This window comes from Plasmodium falciparum, assembly GCF_000002765.6.
Source record: "Plasmodium falciparum 3D7 genome assembly, chromosome: 2".
Lineage (NCBI taxonomy): Eukaryota > Apicomplexa > Aconoidasida > Haemosporida > Plasmodiidae > Plasmodium > Plasmodium falciparum.
The window spans coordinates 390001-412937 of NC_037280.1; the positions used below are offsets into that span (position 1 = coordinate 390001).

General features: G+C 18.3%; 7 protein-coding genes and 1 non-coding gene across 9 annotated transcripts in view; 3 read left to right on the forward strand and 5 right to left on the reverse strand.

Annotated features, from left to right (window-relative positions):
- PF3D7_0209400 (uncharacterized protein) overlaps positions 1-611 on the reverse strand; it is a gene marked incomplete at both ends in the record, with an annotated part of 2188 nt that extends 1577 nt beyond the window's left edge. Inside the window, 2 exons of the mRNA XM_002585345.1 lie at positions 1-404; positions 504-611. The exon at positions 1-404 is cut by the window's left edge and continues 259 nt beyond it. Of these exons, the coding sequence (XP_002585391.1) occupies positions 1-404; positions 504-611 (512 nt within the window). The remainder of the gene's footprint in view (positions 405-503) is intronic.
- Positions 612-1274: 663 nt separating this feature from the next.
- Positions 1275-2789, reverse strand: PF3D7_0209500 (conserved Plasmodium protein, unknown function; the record flags this gene model as incomplete). Its single annotated transcript, XM_001349568.2, has 1 exon — positions 1275-2789. The coding sequence occupies one exon, from the start codon at positions 2787-2789 to the stop codon at positions 1275-1277; it is 1515 nt and encodes a 504-aa protein (XP_001349604.2).
- A 1447-nt stretch (positions 2790-4236) lies between these two features.
- Positions 4237-8745, reverse strand: PF3D7_0209600 (transporter, putative; the record flags this gene model as incomplete). Its single annotated transcript, XM_001349569.2, has 8 exons — positions 4237-4404; positions 4560-4853; positions 4996-5204; positions 5450-5771; positions 5969-6093; positions 6202-6284; positions 6412-6532; positions 6669-8745. The coding sequence occupies 8 exons, from the start codon at positions 8743-8745 to the stop codon at positions 4237-4239; spliced, it is 3399 nt and encodes a 1132-aa protein (XP_001349605.2).
- Positions 8746-10152: 1407 nt separating this feature from the next.
- On the reverse strand, positions 10153-11859 carry PF3D7_0209700 (RING zinc finger protein, putative; the record flags this gene model as incomplete). Its single annotated transcript, XM_001349570.2, has 1 exon — positions 10153-11859. One exon carries the CDS (start codon positions 11857-11859, stop codon positions 10153-10155), a length of 1707 nt encoding a protein of 568 aa, XP_001349606.2.
- A 2421-nt stretch (positions 11860-14280) lies between these two features.
- On the reverse strand, positions 14281-16355 carry PF3D7_0209800 (ATP-dependent RNA helicase UAP56; the record flags this gene model as incomplete). Its single annotated transcript, XM_001349571.1, has 2 exons — positions 14281-15380; positions 16082-16355. 2 exons carry the CDS (start codon positions 16353-16355, stop codon positions 14281-14283), a joined length of 1374 nt encoding a protein of 457 aa, XP_001349607.1.
- Positions 16356-17899: 1544 nt separating this feature from the next.
- Positions 17900-18438, forward strand: PF3D7_0209900. Its single transcript, XR_002966597.1, has one exon. It is a non-coding gene; the product is annotated as an uncharacterized ncRNA (non-coding RNA).
- A 1544-nt stretch (positions 18439-19982) lies between these two features.
- On the forward strand, positions 19983-20228 carry PF3D7_0210000 (secretory complex protein 61 gamma subunit; the record flags this gene model as incomplete). The annotated part of the gene is made up of 1 exon (XM_001349572.1): positions 19983-20228. The coding sequence occupies one exon, from the start codon at positions 19983-19985 to the stop codon at positions 20226-20228; it is 246 nt and encodes an 81-aa protein (XP_001349608.1).
- Positions 20229-22274: 2046 nt separating this feature from the next.
- PF3D7_0210100.1 (60S ribosomal protein L37ae, putative) lies at positions 22275-22859 on the forward strand (the record flags this gene model as incomplete). Of its 2 annotated transcripts, none has more annotated exons than XM_001349573.1 (3): positions 22275-22295; positions 22492-22602; positions 22701-22859. In XM_001349573.1, the coding sequence occupies 3 exons, from the start codon at positions 22275-22277 to the stop codon at positions 22857-22859; spliced, it is 291 nt and encodes a 96-aa protein (XP_001349609.1). The 2 variants fall into 2 exon arrangements, with proteins under 2 accessions (XP_001349609.1, XP_024329075.1); XM_024473264.1 differs by having other exon boundaries at positions 22492-22537; positions 22701-22741.
- Positions 22860-22937: the final 78 nt, after the last annotated feature.

Consider the following 22937-nt stretch of genomic DNA (forward strand, 5'->3'; position numbering starts at 1 on the left):
TCATATAATTCAATTAATGTTTTTGCACATGTACATATATTTTCTATTATAACCTTATTACAGTTTATAGAATCTTGTTTTTCATATTGAAAAAAATCGTAATTCGTTTTTTCAAAATCATATGCACAACAAAGATATCTATAAAAATAATATTCATTAAATAACCAAGAACTTTCAGTAATTTTCATATCCTTATTAATATGATATGACAAGAAAAATGTCCAAATTTTTTCATCTACATTACATTTCAACATTTCATGTGTATTTTTATCTGCATTTATAAACAATTCTCTTAATCTTTCTAATTTATCAGAAATGTTGTTTTTCTTTGTATATTCCGCATTTTGATCTTCCATACGTTTAAGTATACTATTAGGTATTCTCCTAATAATTGTATCGTTTTCCTAAAATGAAAATTAGAAAGTTAATAAAAAATAATGTACTTATATGTATATATATATATATTATTTGTTTTAGTCTATTTTTTCAGCATGTAAACAAACCATTGAATTTGTTTTTTCGCAAGTTAAAATGGCGGGAAGGTTTTCATTTTCATTTTTTAGGTATACATACTCCTCTTTAAAATTATCATAAAAAGCTTTAAAATACATCTTTATCAATTTATATTAATATAAATAAAAAAAAAAAAAAATATATATATATATATATATTTATAATTCTATATATAATTAAAAGTTGTTTTTTTAATTTACAAATTTTGACAAAATTAAAAATGTTTTTATACATATTAAAATTCTATTCTTTTTATAAATGGTCCAATTTTATAGAATAGTTTCATCATTTCATTTTAAGAACACTTAAAATATATATATATATATATATATATATACAATATATTTATACTTAAAATTATTTATTTATATTATAAATTATTTTTTAATATTCTTTAAAAATAATATGAATTGTTCAGGCAAAAAATATATATTTCATTCCTTCATGAAATAAAATACAATACAATACAAAACAATAAATCAAGAAAAAAACATATACATATATATATATATAAACAGATAAATGTAATTGTATATATCAAATTGTATCTTATATAATTTACAAAATTAGAGAGAAAAAATATTTTTTTTTCTTAATATTATATTCTTCATTTATTTTTAGTTATTACATACAAACATGCATTAATATCAAAAAAAAAAAAAAAAAAAAAAATACATATATATATATATATATATATATATATATATTTATTTATTTAATGTTTAATATTTATATACTTATAACAATATGTACACTAGTTTTTACTTTTTGGTGATTTTGTTTTTCATATTAATATAAGGAACTCCATATGGATAAGTAACTGTCATATTATATTGTTGATATATAGTACCACGTGTTATATCAGAAGATGTAAACAAAAAATTATTTAAGATTTCATTGTTTTTTAAATGATAAGCTTTTGGTGTTAACTTTGGTCTTAAATAAGATATAAATTTATAAGGTGGGAATGAACTATTAGTTGCATATATATTATTTGATATTGGATTATTATTATTTTTATTATTATTATTAATATTATACATTTTGTTATTTTCACTAACATTTTCAAATGTGACATTATGATAACCAGGTAATAATAAATTATTTGTCTCTTTATTATTATCATCATCATCATATTTTTCATTAAAAATATCTGTATTTTTATCATAAGTTGCTTCTATAAAATATGGAAATAACATTTTTTCATCCTTACAAATATGCCCATTTATTGTATCAACAGCATTATCTTGAAATATATTTGTTTTTGTTTCTTGTGTATTATTTTCCATATCATCTTTTTTGTCATGGAATGTTTTCTTTTCATCATCATCATTTATATGTATTTGCTCTTTGGTATTATTATCTCCTTTTTGTTCATCATTTTTTTTATTGTCTTTCATATAAATATTATCATCTCCATTTTTTTCTAATTTTGTCATATTTTCATTTTGTTCTATATTATTATTTTTATTTTTTTGTTTTTCATTTGATGATGATACAGATGACATATGTTCCTCCAATATATTTTGATCTTGTTCACTTTTCATCATAATGTCTATATTTCTTTTTAATGAATTTAAATTTTTGATAATTTTATTTTTTTTCTTTCTTATGAATTTTTCAGGTTGTGCTAATACATTTCCTAACTTATAAGTTTTTTTATTTACGTTAGATGTATTTAAATTGTTTGAAGAATTTGTTTTGTTTTTTTTCTGAATATTTTTTGTAAATATGTTGGAACTCTTTTTCTCATTTATATTATTATTAATATTATCATTATTTGTATATAATTTATCTACATTATTTATCAACTTACTACCATTTATATTATTAATTACATTTTGTTTGTCCTTACTTTTTTTTTTTTCAAAAAATTTCAAGTTACTATTATTTAATGTAATTTCGCTAGATGGCAATTTGTTTAAAAGGCTAGATTTTTTACTTGAATATGATTTCTTAGAATCATATTTGGTTGTAAAGCCATTTTTCTTTTCGGATAAAATTTTCTTCTCATTTATAACGTTTCGTGCATGAGTATCTCCAGATAGCTTTATGTTATTTCCTTTTGAAAAAGAATTTGTTGTATTGTTACTTGTGCCTTTTTTATTTAAACTGTTCTTTTCTTTTCGCACGATATTATTTTTTATAATTTTTTTATCCAAATTCTCTTTCTTAAATTTAAAAAAAACAGATGCGTCGTTTTTTTTTGAAGAATTCTTATTCTTTTCGGTACTGGAATTAGACAAATTCCCTTTTATAGTAACACTCACATTCATTTTGAAAAATTAAATGAACATAAATATAAATAAATAAATAAATAAATAAATAAATATATATATATATATATGTGTAATGTATATATGTATATTTTTTTTTTTTTTTTTTTTTTTTTTTTTTGCGCTGTATATATTTAAATGTTTCTTTACAGTATTTATAAATATATATATTATTAGTTTACCCTTAATTTTGAGGTGAAATTTTTTTGAAAACACAAATTATATATGAATACGTAAATGTTACCAAGAGGAAATCATATAACATCTTTTCATTTGTCCTACTACACAGGATTGTTTATAAACCTTATAAATAAATAGCAAAATATAAGAAAAGCAAAATTTTATATAATTCAAAATATAACAAAGTTTTTTTAAAACATGTTTTAATTTTTTTTTTTGAAAAAAAGGACAAATAAATATATTATACCACACGATATACACACTTGTAGACATCTTTTATTTTATTTTATTTTTCATTTTCTGCTTCTTAAGTTTTTAAATTAAAACATGATGAAACTATCTAATATGTTTTAAAATAGTATCCATGTTTTCATGTTTTAAAATGTGTGCAAAATGGATAATTAAAATACATAATAAACAAATGAATTATGTGAGGATATATAATTAACAATAATAAACCTGATCACTTATGTGTGTATCATATAAACCTTTCTCATAAACAAACAACATATCTTAGATCCGCTTGACAACAAAAGAAAAAAAAAAAAAAAAAAAAAAAAACAATCCTTTTCTATTTATTCTATATAAAAGTTGAAAAAGGGAATAAATATAAAAAAACAAAAAGCCAAATAATAGTATTGAAAATTAGCTAGCTATTATAAAAAAAAAAAAAAAAAAAAAGAGTATGAACATTATGACTTGTTCATATAATTAATATTACCTAAATATTATATATTTATAAATAATTATATCAATTCTATATATAAATAGAGCGTGCTTAAAATTTTTTTTTTTTTTTTTTTTTTTTTTTCTTCCACTAAATATTTATAATATCCTATATATAATTTCACATGTTTATGTGGAATAATTTGTCTAATAATATTATCTGACACGTTAATAATCTTAAATTAGACTTAATCTAAATAAATAAATATATATATATATATATATATATATATATATATTTATGTATTATTATATAGAATATTTGTAACTAATATTTTATATACCAAATAAATAATTTAAAAAATGCGCTTATTTTCGAATAGCTTTATATTAAAGTCTTTTTAAAAAATTAAAACAACTTTGTACAAAGATAAAAAAAAATGAAACAAATAAATATATATATATATATATATATATATATATATATATGTATATGAGGCAGACATAAAATATAAACTACAAAATATAAATAAATAAATACATATTTATATTTATTTATTTTTTTTTTTTTTTTTTTAATTAAAACATATTAATTTAATTATCAATCAACCCTAATTTTTTTAGTCTTCTTTTTTCTCCTCTTTCTGATATTTTTAAATTCATAAAAATAAGATAGAATATTAAAATTTTGTACTTCTTTTAAAGGCTTGGAAGGGAGTATAGAAAAGTCCACGAAATGGTCATCATAGGCACAATACTTTTCAAAAGTCTGCAAAAAATGATAAAAATGAAAGCATATACAAATATGCATATATATATATATATATATATATATATATATATATATATATATATATATATATTTATTTATTTATTTATTTATTAATATGTATACTTTTTTCTTTATCCTTTTAACTATATTACCTGTGTAAAAAATGGGAAAAGAAACAATAGGAGCATTATAAATACCCAAAAAAATATTGAAAAGAATACCCATCCCTTTGGAATTATTTTCACTTTTTCTTTTATTTCATTGCTATAAAAAATACCATCCGCAAATTCAATAAAAGCAGAAAGTAAAATAGAGGTCCCTATATATTTTATACATATAGACCAGACTATAGAAATATTTCCTATGAAAACATTTCCACTGATAATTCTCTGTAGTTCTTTTCTTAAGGTTTCTATATTTCCAATATATAGTACATATAATATATTCTAAATTAAAAAATAAGGAAAAAAAATTATACATATATATATAGATATATATATGTGTAAGAATTATATGAATTGCTATTCTCCCAAGAATAAGCTCTGTTTTTTTTTTTTTTTTTTTTTTTTTTTTTTGAATATACTTTACCTTATATGTAGTTCTATTATAAAAAATTTCTAGTTCTCCTTTATTTAAATATACTTCTGCTTTTAAGACTAGCAATGCAAAGATTGTACTTATCAAAAATATGAGTATTCTACATAAATATAATACATATACATGGTACGTTAAATAATTGAATGTTATACTGACCATTATGTTTAATACCCAATAGGTTATATTGAAAAATAGCACACCTACATAAAAAAAAATAAATTAAAATAAAATAATATAATGGAATAGGTATATTATTATATTCTCGTGAATATATAAAATACAAACACCTGCACATATATATATATATATATATAATGTGCCATTTGTTGTGTGGAAGAGGAAAAAAAAATATTTCTTTACACACATATTATATATACAATATGATAATAATATAGTTGATTATTATATATAAAACAATGGTATTTACACAGAATTCATATTTTACTTTTAGTAGTTAAATTTTTAAATTGATATTCGGTGTTGTAAAACCAGCCTAATATTATACAAATAAGAAGAGATACAAATACTCTACCATTTTCTGATATAGTAAAATTTAAAAACCATATAATATGCTTAGAATCCGAATTTGATATAAAAAAAGAAGAAATAAAAAATAAAATAGACAATAATAATATGATATTCCTCTTTTTAATATTTTTGCAAAATTTAAAATCTTTTATGGTCATAACTATAACTTCACATTGTATGGCTAGGGAAGCGCATGACAAAACGGCATAAGACCCATAATAAAGCATGCACAACGTTTTCTATAAATTCAAAAAGGTAACATGTATATATTGACAGAGGGCACACATATAAATATATACATATAAATAAATAAATAAATATATATATATATATATATATATGTATATTTTATGAGTACCGTTTGGTATAACATATTATTAGAGTACTTATATTTTAATTTTTTTCTAAAGACAAAATATATATATTTTTTTTTTACCTCCATTTTTTTTAAATATGTGAAGCCAACTGGAAAAAGAATAAATGAACAGTCACTTCTTGAAAATTCTAAAATATCAACAAAATTGGAATTCAAGCTTTTTGATATGAAACCAATAACGGCAACTATAAATAGATAAAAGAAAAAAAAATATATATATATATGTAATTATATATATATATTTGTGTGTGTGTGTGTATATTTTTTTCTTTTCCCTTTTTTTATGTTCTAACTAGCTGAGAAAAACATAAGAGACGATATGATGGAATTCCACGTAGTGATAGCATATCCATCAAAAGCTAGGTTAGTTCCGATTCTGAAAATAAAATATAATATAATATAATATAATTTTAATACATATTATGATCACTAAAATGTTCATATTTTATCCTTCATATATATATATATATATTTTTTTTTTTTTTTTTTTTGAGAATGCTTACCTCGTTTTTGTGGCTAAGGAAGAATATATTCCCATACCTATGGAGAGCTCATAAAGAGCAAATGATACACACTGGGACCATATGGACGAATAAGTATACAAGTATGAGAAATTCCAGGATTCTGAAAAAAAAAAAAAAAAAAAAAAATACACACATGTTAATTGAAACGTATAGATAATTATATATATATATATATATATATATATGTATGTATGTATAATTTTTTTATGTTTATATGTGTGTATGTCCATTTATACTTAAGACGTGTGAATAAGCCTGTGAAGCACTATTCAAGTTAAACATGGTAGCAAATTGTGTTATAGATAGAAATCCTATTAATAAAAGGACAAGAGCTGCTGAGAACGCAAAGTTGGTTAATCCGAAAAGTTGAAAGCTGGTTACTAGGAAATTACATATGAAGAGAAATATAAGAGTGTCTTTATCAAAATAGGAGTCTCCGTTTGAAAAAATATTAATATAATTTTTATGATCACTAATATTTAATAAGAAATTATAAAGATTATTATTTGGGAAAAATTTCTTATGATATATTAAGAAAGCTTTTCCTATGCTATTAGGTACGCATGTAGATAATTGTTTAGAAAATAAGCATAAAGGTCTATGACTATGACAGTGAACAAAATCATTTTTGAAATCAGTACAGAATTTTATTTCTTCTTTACTTAATTTCCAAGGAAGATCTTTTTTAAAGCTATTTATTAAATAGATAAAATATTCAGATGCGGTTCTATAGCTATTGATATAGCTATTCATAAGGCATGCTAATACCATTAAGAATCCTACAGATGCACATGGTTTTAATAATCTATAGAATATAAATGGTGTTGATGTTCTGACTAGTTGTCCAATATATAATTCAAATGTTAAAATAGGATGACAAACAAAAAAATAACATAAAATATATGGTACAATAAATATAACACCATGCCATGTAGACATTAGAAACCATATGGTTTCAATATTTCCTACTCCTATAGCTATAGTTAATCCTAATAGAAATAAAGAAAATCTTTCTAACCAATAACCATTATTTAATTGACAATTTAACCAATTTAATATTTTAACATTTACTGTTTTTAAAGTTTTAGGATTTTCAAATAAATCACTTAGTTGTGTAATTTGATCAGGTGTATATCTTAACTTTATTAATTGTTCAAGGAAATTTTCTTCTTTTTCATTATAACCATTAGATTCACTCATACTATTTAATTCTTTAATATCTGTAAGTAAATCTCTATTATTATAATTATTATTATATATTTCATCATCATTACCTTTGAATATATTATTTGTTCCTTCATTCATACACCTTAATGATTTTTTCCTATTATTTATATCATTACCATTTTTTAAATTAAGCTTATTTTTTCCAAACAGTTCTTTATATTTTTTATAAAATATAATATTCTGTTCTTTTTTTCTTTTTTCATACAAAGCTTGTGTATATTTAACATGTCTCAAATTACAATTATCAATATTTATATCATCACAAAATTTTTCTACGAAGGTATCAAACTCGCCATATTTATCGTATATTTTATTTTCATAATGGCACATATTTTGGGAATTCTCCTTGGAAAAATTATATTCACATGAATTATTTACATTATCATCATTATTATTATAATTTATATTATTATGTTTATTTTTTTTTTGTTTATCTTTTCTGTTCATGTCATGTATATAATATTTTGATTTTCCATTCACCCCCTTTGTTTTCTTTTCATTACAAATATGTTCACTCTTAACAATTTTATCATCTATACGATTACCATCTTTATATTGATCATCTATACGATTACCATCTTTATGTTTTTCATCTATATGATTACCATCTTTATATTGATCATCTATATGATTACCATCTTTATATTGATCATTCATATTATTATAGTCTATACTTTCATTATCCATGTAATCCATATACTCAGCATCGTCACCAAAGTAATGTCCTCGTTTCAGGTCTCTTTTAATGTTATAATATGAATCATTACGATATTTTTTTTTTATATACACATTTCTATTATTATATAAATTTAAAGCTTCGTTATATATATTTTCTTGTTCATAGCTTCTAGCATAATTAGATTTTTTTATATAATCCATATACGTGTCTATGTTATTATAATTATGGATATTACTACTTTTGTAGTATGTATTTTTATCACTAAAATTTATAGACTCCTCATATAATATGGACCGAATTTTTTTAACAGAGAATTCTTCAGAATTTACATTCACACAGTTCTTATCGTCTTCATTAGATTCTTCGTTACTCGTGCGAGTGACGCTCGATCTTAACTTTTGTGACATCTTAAAAGGGGAATGGAATGGAGAAAATGAAATAAAATAAAAAATAAAAAATAAACAGTATACATATATATATATATATATATATATATATATATATATTATACTATATAGTAATACCTTTATTATTATATATTACTATTTTTTTATATTTTTTATGGAGCGGAAATTTATGGGTGGCTATATTTTTATTATGCACTACCATATATCTAAAGAATAAAATAAATAATCATTTAGTTATATATAAAAATACAACCATTTTTTTTTTTTTTTTTTTTTTAAATAATATGGTAGCATTTGTCTAATTATATGAAATTTTTTCATACATAACCAAACAAAAAATAAAATATAATAAATAATATAATAAATAATATAATAAATAATATAATATAATATAATATAATAAATAATATAATAAATAATATAATAAATAATATAATATAATATAATATAATATAATAGTGAATATTCTCCTTTATAATAATAAAATAAAAAATATTCTTTAATTCTTAAAAAAATAAAATAAAATAAAAATGTTTATAGTGTTAGTCTCTGCACGATTTATATTATTATTAAAAAAAAAAAAAAAAAAAAAAATTACCCAATAATAAATGCATACATAAATATATATTATATATATATATATTATTTGTATTTACCCACTTGGTAATGCACTCTTCATTTTGTTATGATCTTAACAAAATATAAAAAAATAAAATATACATAATATATCCTTGAAAGATGGGGAAAAAAAAGAAAAAAAAAAAAAAGGTATGTTACATTGCTGGCACATGTAAAAAGATATATTATTACTATTCACAAAATTATACTTCACATATATATATATATATATATATATATAATATATTTTTTCTTTCAAATGAACATTAAATTAGTTATACCTACCAATAAATACATCAAACTCTTAAAGTTAATTTTATAAAAGACAATAAGATGGTAAACTAATTATAAGGTTAAAATAATTTTATCAAAAAGCTCTTTATTAAATAAGTTGTTAACACAAAAAAAAATAATAATAATAAATAAAACAAAACAAATAAATAATACATTATAATATGTATCTTTAAAATATACTTTTTATATAAAACAATTCATCACAAATATATGGAAATATAAATGAATAGGTAATAAAAAAAAAAAAAAAAAAAAAAAAAAAAAAAAATTTACACATAAATAAATAATATACATAATATATATAATATACATAATATACATAATATATATAATATACATAATATACATAATATATATAATATACATAATATACATAATATATATAATATACATAATATACATAATATATATAATATACATAATATATATAATATATATATACACCTTTTATAATAATTCATCATATGCACACACAATACCAAAATGTGCCTCCCATTAATTAAACGTATAACTCAAAACGTCATTTATTATATTATTATAATTATTTTCTTGCCTCATTTTATTATTCTCATTATTATTTATTTTATCCTTTGATACTTCATTACAAAATTCATCACTATAATCACTACACTCTCTTTCTCTATCATCCATAATATTTACATCATTCGTATTTAATACAGACACATACTTATTTAAACATTCAATGTTATCCACATATTCATCATCTAGTATTTCATACTCTCTCAACCTACTACTCATTTTTGTCATAGGAACTATAATATCCTTTCCTTTTTTGTTATACATAAAATTTATATAATTATTTTGATTGCTATTTGAAGAATCTGATGAGGATAAAATAGAACCTGTATAAGTTGATCCTCGTACCTTTTGTTTTTCCTCGTCTTTTATATTATAAATATTATGGTTCATAACACATTTGTTCTTATTATTTTCAAACACTTGATTTGATAAAACATAATTGTTTGAATAATTAAATGATATTTTATTATTGTTACTAATATTTATGTTCTTATTTGTCTTCTTTATAAGATGGTTCTTCTCAACATTGTACCTGTCGATGTTTTCCCCCTCAATATTGTACCTGTCGATGTTTTCCCCCTCAACATTGTACCTGTCGATGTTTTCCCCCTCAATATTGTACCTGTCGATGTTTTCCCCCCCACCATTGTACCTGTCGATGTTTTCCCCCCCACCATTGTACCTGTCGATGTTTTCCCCCCCACCATTGTACCTCTTTATATTTTCCCTCTTGAACGCTTCCGTGTCCATTGTTTGCATCCCATTTTCTCCTTTTTGGTGACCTCCTTTAAAGGGCCGATTTTTTTCTTTATCATGTGAACTCAGAAAATGCTTTTCCAAGAATTGGTTTAAAATTCCATCTATTTTAAAAGAATTTTTATCATAAACAATTTTAGTTCTACAGGATGGACAATTATCTATAGAATATTTCTGAATAGCTGTAGCTAAGCATTTCCAACAGAAGGAATGAAAGCATGAATTTAAAGTAACCGGTTCATGTATTAAAGATAAACAAATGGGGCATATATATTTTTCAATAGTTACATTTGTATTCGTATATTTTTGCATAAACTCATCCGAGATAATATTAACTGAAGAAATTAATTTTGGTAATTCATCTGACAGGCACCAAGTATAACGTGACAAGATATCAGTTATTTGTATATTTCTAAATATATTACCACAATGTTTATTTTTTTTTTTTAATATTTTTATTAATCCTATATAATTATATATAACATATGTTCTTATAATTTTACATTTATTAGAAAGTATACTTAATTGAACACAAAAATTAAAAAATTCTTTTGAAACATTTTCTTCTTTTAATATATTTAATAAAGTATCAAAGGATATACATTCTTTAGAAATCTTCATACTGTCATTATTATCAACTATTTCTACTGTACTATAATTCTTTTCAATCTCTTTTTTTATATTCATAATCTCTTTAAATAACTTTACAAATGTCTCTTCTATTATATTTAAATCATGTAATAGAACTTCTTCAAATCTTTTATTTAATTCAATCCCATTCTCTAACTCCTTTTCAGTAATACTATTATTAATATATTTTATTAATTTTTTTAAAACTTTATAATTTATATAATGCATACCCGAGTGGTTATGCATCTCTCTTCTGATGTTCTTACCAAACTTCATTTCTAAATAATATACACAAAAAAATAAAACACTAACCTAGTATTAAATATAAATATAAATATATATATATATATATACAAATATATTTATTTATATTCACGTTATTATAATATGCTTTACTTTTTTATAGCATAATAACGCTTCATTCATGTAATGGACTTTATATATTATTATGCCATATTAAAATATACACTGCCTTTAAAACAACAACAAATATATATAATATATATATATATATATATATATATATATATATTTATTTATTTATATTAAAAATTGTTTCATAAAAAAATGTCAAAAAATTCTTTTTATTTCAGGATCATCTATTTAATTATAAAAATATTTTCTTATCAAAACATATATATAAACTTAAAAAAAAATATATCATATATTATATATATATATATAATCATAAAAATAATAAATTTTTCATTGCCTTCAATTTTATCATTTAAATTTTTTTATGGTATGATAAAAATTGTTAATAATCATAAATTTTTCACAAATCATAAAAATTGTTTTCATAAATATGTTCATAATAAAATAAAATACAATTATATTATTATATATATATATATATTAATATAATAGTAAAATACCTATTTATTTTTTTTTATTTTTTTTTATTTTACGTGTTTTAACATATATATAAAATATTATATATATAATATATATATGTATAATATATAATATATTAATAACTCCAAAAGTAAGAAATAATAAAAACTTCCTCTGCTTTAACTTTTTTTTTTCATCGTAACATGCACTTCAAAAAAAAAAAAAATTTTTTTTTTCTGAAATTTCATATTAAAAAGAAAAAATATACATATTTATAATAAAATAAAATTTACATTTATAATTATATGTAATATAATAATAAGTATATTACTTTGAAAAATACAAATTCGTAATTATTATAATATTTATGAATTTGTAAAGTTTTTATAAATAATAAAATCTTATATATATATATATAAATATATAGATAAATGAACTTCTTTTTAAATATTATATATATTAATATTTATATAGGGGAAAAAAAAATATACATATTTTTTTAACTCTACAAAAAAAAAAAAAAAAAAAAATGTAAGAACCTTTACTTTTTTCATTAAGTATCACTTTATATTAAAAAGTAAGAAAAGTTATATTTTTTTAAAATAAGTAGTAAAATATTAAAACATGACAATAAGCGTTATAATACTATAAAAAATGATATATATATAATAAATATTGCGTCTTTTTATATAACAAATAATAATAAAATATATTTATATATATTTTTTACTGTAGAAGGAAAAATATTTTCTATATTAAAAAAAATAACTTTTTTTTTTTTTTTAAATCAATATGAATATTGAACAGGCATCGAAATATATACAGAAATGTCATAATGAAATATATTTATACATTTTATGTAGTATGATTTATGTAGATTCATGTTTTACATATCTGATTCATTTTTTATACAATGTGGTATATAAAAATGAAAGGTTGATTTATAGACAACTATTATATTATAATATATATATATTATAAATGTAGTACCGTTACATAGTCATAGTTTTCTTCCATTAATAAATTAGAAATATAAAAAAAAAATAAAAACAGATAACATATGCAAAATATAATTTATATATATTATGTACCATGATAAGAACACGTATCGAAAAGTGTTTGCCCCTTAACATTAAATAATTGTCCTTATACATTTTTATTTTAAATTTATATATACATATATAAGTTTTAAATATATAATATTACAATGAAAAATCAAGATTAATATTTTATTCATTTTTTATTCCCATTTTATATGGAAACAAATGGATTCACCACATATATATATATATATATATATATGTGTATGTATTTTTTTTGCTTATGCATTTTTAAAAATTACAAGCAATTTTTAAATAAAAATTTTTGCATGGTGTGAATTTTTATAAATTCAAATTGTTCATATAAGTTTGCTAGGAAAAATTTGTTTTATAAATACATTTATTAAATATATTTAAATATAAATCTTCTTCTTCTTTTTTTTTTTTTTTTTTAAATATAAAAAATATAAAACTATAAACATAAAATTAGAATATTATTATAAAGTGGTACAATAAATGGTATTATATATATATATATATATATATAAACATATATGTGTGTGTACATTATTTTTTTCTATCAATTCATATAGAAATTTTTTCTTTTTTATGGATATATTTATTTCTCTATTTAAAAAAAAAAAGATATATATAGATATATATATATATATATATTTTTTTTTTTTTTTTTTTTTTTTTTTTTTTTTTTTTTTTGGCTAGTTGTTCATATAAATATATGTCCATGATAGCTAGCTATATGTACATATATATATATATATAGTTATTTATTTATTTATTTTATTTCATTTTTTTTTATTTTTATTTATTGATTGATGTACTCATTACAATCAATTTTATTTGGCATTTCTGAGATGGCAACTTCAAATCTTGTTTGGACTTCATTCAATGCCAAAGTATCTTCTTGTGAAGAAACAAAAGTAACGGCTAGACCTTTGGTACCAAATCTTCCAGCACGTCCTACTCTATGTAAATAAGAGTCTGAATTTTCTGGCATATCATAATTGATAACAATATTAACTCTTTCAATATCGATACCTCTTCCGAATAGATCTGTTGATACTAGGATTCTATTTTCGAATTTTTTAAATTTATCATATCTTTCTATTCTTTCTTGTTGTTCAAGACCTCCATGGATAGCTATGGATGGGAAATTACATTCTGTTAATAATTTATCTAATGTGATAGCTCTTGTAACTGATTTAACAAAGATAATAACTTGGTTGAATTCTAAAGCATCTAATATTTCGATAAGTTTCCTTGTTTTATCTTTTTCTTGTAATTTAACATAATGTTGTAATAATCCGTGTAATTTTAATTTTGCTTCATCATCAATAAAAATTTCCACTGGATTTTGTAAAAACTTTTTACACACATCTCTCATTTCTTTAGCCATAGTTGCTGAAAAAAACATAACTTGTTTTTTTAAAGGTGTTGATATAAAAATTTTCTGAACATCACTTCTCATATCTAATTTTTCTAAACATTTATCACATTCATCTAATACAAAATGTTGAATTTTATCTGTAATTAAATACTTCTCTCTTATCAAGGCTAATATTCTTCCTGGTGTTCCTATAATAATATGTGGAATATTATCTTCTTTAAATAATTTTATATGCTTATTCATTGATATACCTCCATATACAACTTCACATCTTACATTTTTTAAATATTTACTAAACCTATCGAATTCATTCTTTATTTGATAGGCCAACTCTCGAGTATGTGCTAAACCAAGACACCTAACAAATTTATTGTCTCCATTATTATTGTTGTCATTATTCATTTCTTTCGTGTCCTGCATATCTTGATTTTCATTCGTATCTAGCTGTTGTAAAATGGATAAAACAAAAACGGCTGTTTTTCCCATACCACTCTTGGCCTGACAAAGGATATCAGTTCCTAAAGGGATAAAACAAAAATAAATAAATATAAATATATATATATATATTATAGTTACATATATATATATATATATATATATATATATTTTTAAAGGTTGTATAAAATTATGCAAATGATTTGTCATAATAAAAAATGTACATATCAATTATATCTTATAAATATATAATTCCTTAATATATACACAAAATTTAATGATCATCATATATTCAATAAAAGGTACATTTCTTCGTCTAAATATGCTAATATAAATGTGTGCATATCAAAATTAATCATATATATAAATATATTTGTACATATAAATATATTTGTACATATAAATATATTTGTACATATAAATATATTTGTACATATAAATATATTTGTACATATAAATATATTTGTACATATAAATATATTTGTACATATGAATATATTGTACATATAAATATGTTGTACATATAAATATGTTGTACATATAAATATGTTGTACATATAAATATGTTGTACATATAAATATGTTGTACATATAAATATGTTGTACATATAAATATGTTGTACATATAAACATATTGTATATATATCCACATTTTATATATATCCACATTTTATATATATCCACATTTTATATATATCCACATTTTATATATATCCACATTTTATATATATCCACATTTTATATATATCCACATTTTATATATATTCACATTTTATATATTTACCTGTAATTGCTGCGGGAATAGTTTCTTGCTGTACCTCTGAAGGATGCTCAAAACCACTTTCACTTATTGCTCTTAATAATTCTGGTTTTAAAAAAAAATCTTTAAATCCTCCTGTATGCACAGTTGCATAACTACCTCTCATAGCTCCACCCTTATTATTATTATTTAAAATATTATTTCCTAAATTCCCTTTAACATCTTTACTATCTAATATATTCTCATCATCTTCATAATCTACTAATTCATCTTGAGCATTATGATCCATTGAAGCCATCTTTTGTTTTTTTTTTTCTTTTCTCAGAAATTATTCAAATGAAAAAAAATATATAAATAATAATATATTATATATATATATATGTATAAATTTATAATAAAAATAACGGCATATATATATATATATATATATATCAAAAGTATTGATATAAATTTAAAATAATTATTGTTAAAAAGGAATATATTAAAATATATCTATTATAATATATATATATATATATTTATATATATATATAATATAATTTATTAAAAAAAAAAAAAAAAAGAGGGGTTTATTTATATATCCTATTCTATATTAAAAAAAAATGTAAAACTTTCCTTTTTCATTAAATTTAAAAAGGAAAAAAAAAAAAAAAAAAAAAAAAAAAAGCCATAGAGATTTGTATAATAATATTATTACGTATTTATTTATTTATGTTTATATTTTTTTTTTTTTTTTTTTTTTTTTTTTTCTCTATCTGATATTTTTTATTATATACGTATATAAACATATATATTATTTATATATATTTATGTTACATATTATTTTTTAATATATTATATATATATATATATATATATAATTATAATATATTTTAAAAAACGAGGTAATAAATATTTTACTAATAAATAAATTATTATATACATATAAATATTGTTTTTATAATATATTTTTTTTTTGGTAATACGGTGATTGTGAAAACCTTATTTTTTTAAGAAATATATGATATATATATATATATAATTACTTCAATAATATATAACAATATTTATAATAAGTATATAATATATATAATATATTATATATATTTAGGTATGTATATTACTTACAAGAAGGATAAATAATAAATAGTAGTAGGTGCTACTATATTATATATATATATATATTATTATATATATATATTATATATATATATATATATATATTTTTTTTATATATGGGCATACTTTTTATTTATATTTTACATTATTTATATAATTAAAAAAATTTTGTATTTATTTTATGAAATATTATATTTTATAAAAAAATGATGGTTATCTTATAATTTTATTATATTTTATTTTTTGTAAAAATTATGTAAATATAAAACATGTAGGTAAATATTATCATATATTATCCTGTTTTTTATTGCTTTATATATTTTTTTTTTTTTTTTTTTCGCATTATATCATATTGCAGCTGATGTCCCGTTTTTTATTTTTTTCAAAAATATCTTTTATTTTATACATTATACATATATATATATATATATATATATATATATAGTCCTTTCTTTAAATATATTCATGTTAATATTTTAAAAAAGCAGGATTAAAGTATTTTTTTTTTTTTTTTTTTTTTTTTGGAAATAATTAAACAACATATAAATGAAAAAAGATTTTATATAAGGAAAATATGCAACCAGGAATTACGAAAAGAAATATATATATAGAAATATATATATATATATATATATATATATATGTAAAATAAAATATATTTGAATACTTTTATAATTTTGTAAATACTTTGTTTTTTATATTTATTCCTTATTTGTACAAGCAATATAAATATATATATGTAAAAAAAATAATAACATATTTTATCTTAGTAAAATTTAAAGAATAACAGATCAAATATATAAGGGAAGAAACCCATATTTTTCATATCTATAAATAAAGAATATTACATATATATATATATATATATATATGTGTGTGTTAAATAAAAAAATTTGTATATATTTATGTGAGCATTCATTTGTATAATATTATGTTTACTCAAGGGTTTTAATTATAAGGCGAATTATAATAGAAACATGTCATAATACGTAAAATGATACATAAATACACAAATAAATATATAAAGATTTGTATTTTTCACTTTTAATAAACATGTGGTCGTTATTATTTAATGATAGAAAAAAGAAAAAGAAAAAAGAAAAAAGAAAAAAGAAAAAAGAAAAAAAAAAGAAAAAATCCTCACATGACAACACACTATAATCTTTATATAAAATAAGGAGAGCTTCGTACACAGCATTAAAAGTTATAATATATTAAATATATTTTATGATATTTTTTTTTTATTTATATATAAAAGAAATTAATTTTTATAAAAGGGATAATAATATGAGTCCCACAAAATAGACCATACGAATATTATTCCTTATTATAATTCTTAAATAAAAAAAAAAAAAATTAAAAAAAAAAAAAAAAACATAATTACTTAAACGTTTTATTATAACATATATTATATAAATATCCCTTATAAAAAAAAAAAAAATGAATAACCAAATTAAGATATTTATGTTTGTTTGAATTATATTATATAAAATAAAATTATAATTTTCATAATATTATATATATATATATATATATATATATATAAAATATATTTATAAACTTTATATGTTTAAATTAACTATATCGTAAATATAAATATTTTTGATATATCATATATGTATTTATTAAATTTCACATTTTATTTTTTCTTATGTGTATTATATAATGCATATATATATATATATATATATATATATATTTATGTATTATTATAAAGTAAAAATATTTGTTAAAATATTAAATATTTAGATTTAAAAATTATGTGTATATTTTTAAAATATACAAAAATAAAATATATATATATATTATTATATATATAATATATATGTATTTATTTATATATATATATATATATATATATATATATATATATATTTGTTTGGCATAGTTCATATATACATATTTATAAACCTTATTATACATATATTATATATATATATAATATATATTTATATATATATTATATATGTATACATTGTTTATACTAAGATAATGTTCATATGTATATATATAAAATATATACATTAATAATAAATATATTACAACAAAGTGTATATAAATATAAAATATAATAAAATACAATATGCATATATTAACATATATATATATAATATTATATAATAATTTTTTATTTTTTTATATACATTATATAATTTTTTTTTTTTTTTTTTTTTTCCCACTCGGTTAAACTTAAATTTTCATATTTTACCATTTCAAGAGATAAAGTAAACAAAAACAAAAAAAAAAAAACAAAAAAAAAACACAAAAAAAACAAAAAGAAGTAAAAAAAAATTAAAAAAACTAAAAAAACTAAAAAAAATAATAAAAAATTAAAAAAATAATAAAAATAATTTGTAATCAATTGAGGGTAAGTTTTGAAGCTTTAATAAAAATATACCTAATAAAATGAATAAATAAAAAGATAAAATATTATACAAATATAATATATATATATATATATATATATATATATATATATATTAATATATATTTTTTTTTTGACTTTTTCTTATTAACATATTTAGGAAATAAAATTTTCTCCTTGTGCTCAAGAAAAAAGAAGAAAACACAGAATTAAGTGTTAAAAAGGGAATGTTTAAAATAAATATTTTATTATTTTATACATATTATAAAGGAAGGGCATTTTTTTAAATATTCAAATATATAAAATATATTATAAATATTTTTTATTTTTTTAATTTTTATTAATAAAGAATTGTATATATATATATATATATATATATATATTATATATATATATTATATCTTCCTTTTTTTTTTTTTTTTTTTTCTTCTTTTTTTTTTCTTTTTTTTTGTTTTTATAAAGATGAATGTTAAAATTCCAGAATTTTTAACTGATGAAAATCACCCAGTAGGTTATTGTGTTAATGGTATACAAACTTTTGTTGAGGATAGCGTAAGGCTAATAAGGAAATGTACCAAGCCCAATAAAAAAGAATATACAAACATAGTATATGCTTGCTCTTTCGGTTTTTTGATTATGGGATTTATTGGATATATAATAAAGCTTGTATTTATTCCTATAAATAACATTTTTGTTGGATCTTATTAACATACGAAAATTGGAAGGATAGATAAAAAGAAAATGAATAGGTAATAGGAATGGATAGCATGAAAAAATTAAAATAAATATAACATAATATAACATAATATAATATAACATGACAGAACAGAACAAAATTACAACTTTATTTTGAACGGAGTTGGCAGCAAAACGGATTTAATGAACATTATTATTTTGTTAAATATATATATATATATATATATATATATATATACAACCACCATATTATAAATATTGTATTATATATATATATATATATATATATATAATATATATATATAATATATTTATACATTTGTGTAATATATAATTGTTATTTCTTTTATTTCTTTTTTTTTTTTTTCCCCCATCATATATATTGTACCATTGAATAATACCCACGATCATGTACCATCTAACACCATCATATAACAAGAGTATACAGAACGATATATTATATGTACATATATATATATATATATATATATTAACATATTTGTATATCCCTGTATTTATTTTTCTGTACCAAATCACCCCTTGTACCCATTTTAAAATTTTCATAGAGGACATAGTTATAAATATGATGATATAATATATATTATATTTATTTATTTGCGTAACCTTTAAAAAATGTTTTATTTTTATTTACATATTTTTTTTTATTGAATTTTTTTTTTTTTTAAGTAACCCTTTTTTTTAAAAAAAAAAAAAAAAAAAAAAAAAGAACATTTTTTTTTTGGATGATTAATTAAATATATAATATATATTATATATATATTATATGTATATTATATATTATGTTTCTTTTTTTTCTTCTTTTACACATTTTTATTTAATAATATTATTATTGTAGTAACAACATAAAAAAAAAAAAAAAAAAAATTAAGATATAAGGAAATTGTATATACATTATATATATATATATACAATATATATATAATTAATTTAACAAGTTTAATGATTTACCATAAGAAAATAATACACTGATGACATATTTTAATGTTCTTACATTTTTCATAAGGTATAGTAAAATATATGTTCTTTTTTTTTAAGCAAAATTAATTAAAGAAATATATGATAATAATAAATTATATATATAATTCTTTTATACAATTAAATAATTCTAATAATAAATTATATATATATATATATATATATATATATATTTTTTTTTTTTTTTTTTTTTTTTTTTTTTTTTAAATCTCTTAAAATTTGAAGTTCTTTTCTTTATATATTATATAATATAATATATATTTTAAAGGGTTTTAAAAAATATTTAATAAATATATTATTTATATGATACATATATAATAATATATATAATAAAATATATATATTATATATATTATATATTATATGTATACCTAAAAAAAAATAAGAAGGGAGAAGAAAGTGGTTTTGAAAAAATAAAGGCCATTATATAAAATATAATTTTCTGTTCAATATAAACTATAACATATATATAATAAAATATATATATTATAATATATATAAAGAAAAATAATAATATATATTATATATATTATATATATATATATATATATATATATATTTAAATTTTTATTTTTTTTTATTTGCCAAAGGGAAAAATAAAAATTCTATAATATATTATAATACAAACCTTGAAAATATATAATATATAGTACAAATATTATATATAATAATATATTTATATTTTATAATATAGTATATGTAATTTATATTCTTGTGGGGTATATTAATATATATTATTATATATTTAATTATATATATTATATATTATATAAAACATATGTATATAATAATATTTTATATATATTTTTTTTTATTATATATATATATATATTTATTTATTTTATTTCTCTTAAAAAAAAAAAAAAAAATTTCATCGTTTGATAATTATTTTAAATTATAATAAAATATATAATTTTTATTATTTATATTTTATAAAAATTAATTGAAATAAAAATATAAGATTTTTGATAAAAGTAATTAAGAATATTATAAAAAAATAATAAAATAATTTTAATATAATTTATAAAAATTGAAAAATATAAAACAAGAAAATAAAGCAAAATGTCAAGAAGAACTAAAAAGGTACCAAAGGAAAAAAAAATATATATATATATATATATATAAAATATATAGATAAAAAAATATATATATAGATGAAAAAATATATATATAAATGACGAAATATATATATTTTACGATTATATTAAATATATATATATATATATATATATATATATATATATTATAATGTTTGTATATTTTTTTTTTTTTTTATTAGGTCGGTTTAACAGGAAAATATGGTACCAGATACGGATCATCATTACGTAAACAGATAAAAAAAATTGAATTAATGCAACATGCCAAGTATTTATGTACCTTCTGTGGAAAGGTAATAATATATAAAGGAAATATATTTATTAAATATAATATATATGGAAATATATACATATGTACATGTTTTTTTTTTTTTTTTTTTTTTTCTTATAGACTGCCACAAAAAGAACTTGTGTAGGAATATGGAAATGTAAAAAATGTAAAAGAAAAGTTTGTGGAGGTGCTTGGAGTTTAACCACCCCAGCTGCTGTTGCTGCTAAATCAACGATTATTAGATTAAGAAAACAAAAAGAAGAAGCCCAAAAATCTTAAATCACAAATAAAATAATATGACACAATATAAAATAAAATAAAATACAATATGATAAAATGTTATCATATATATATATT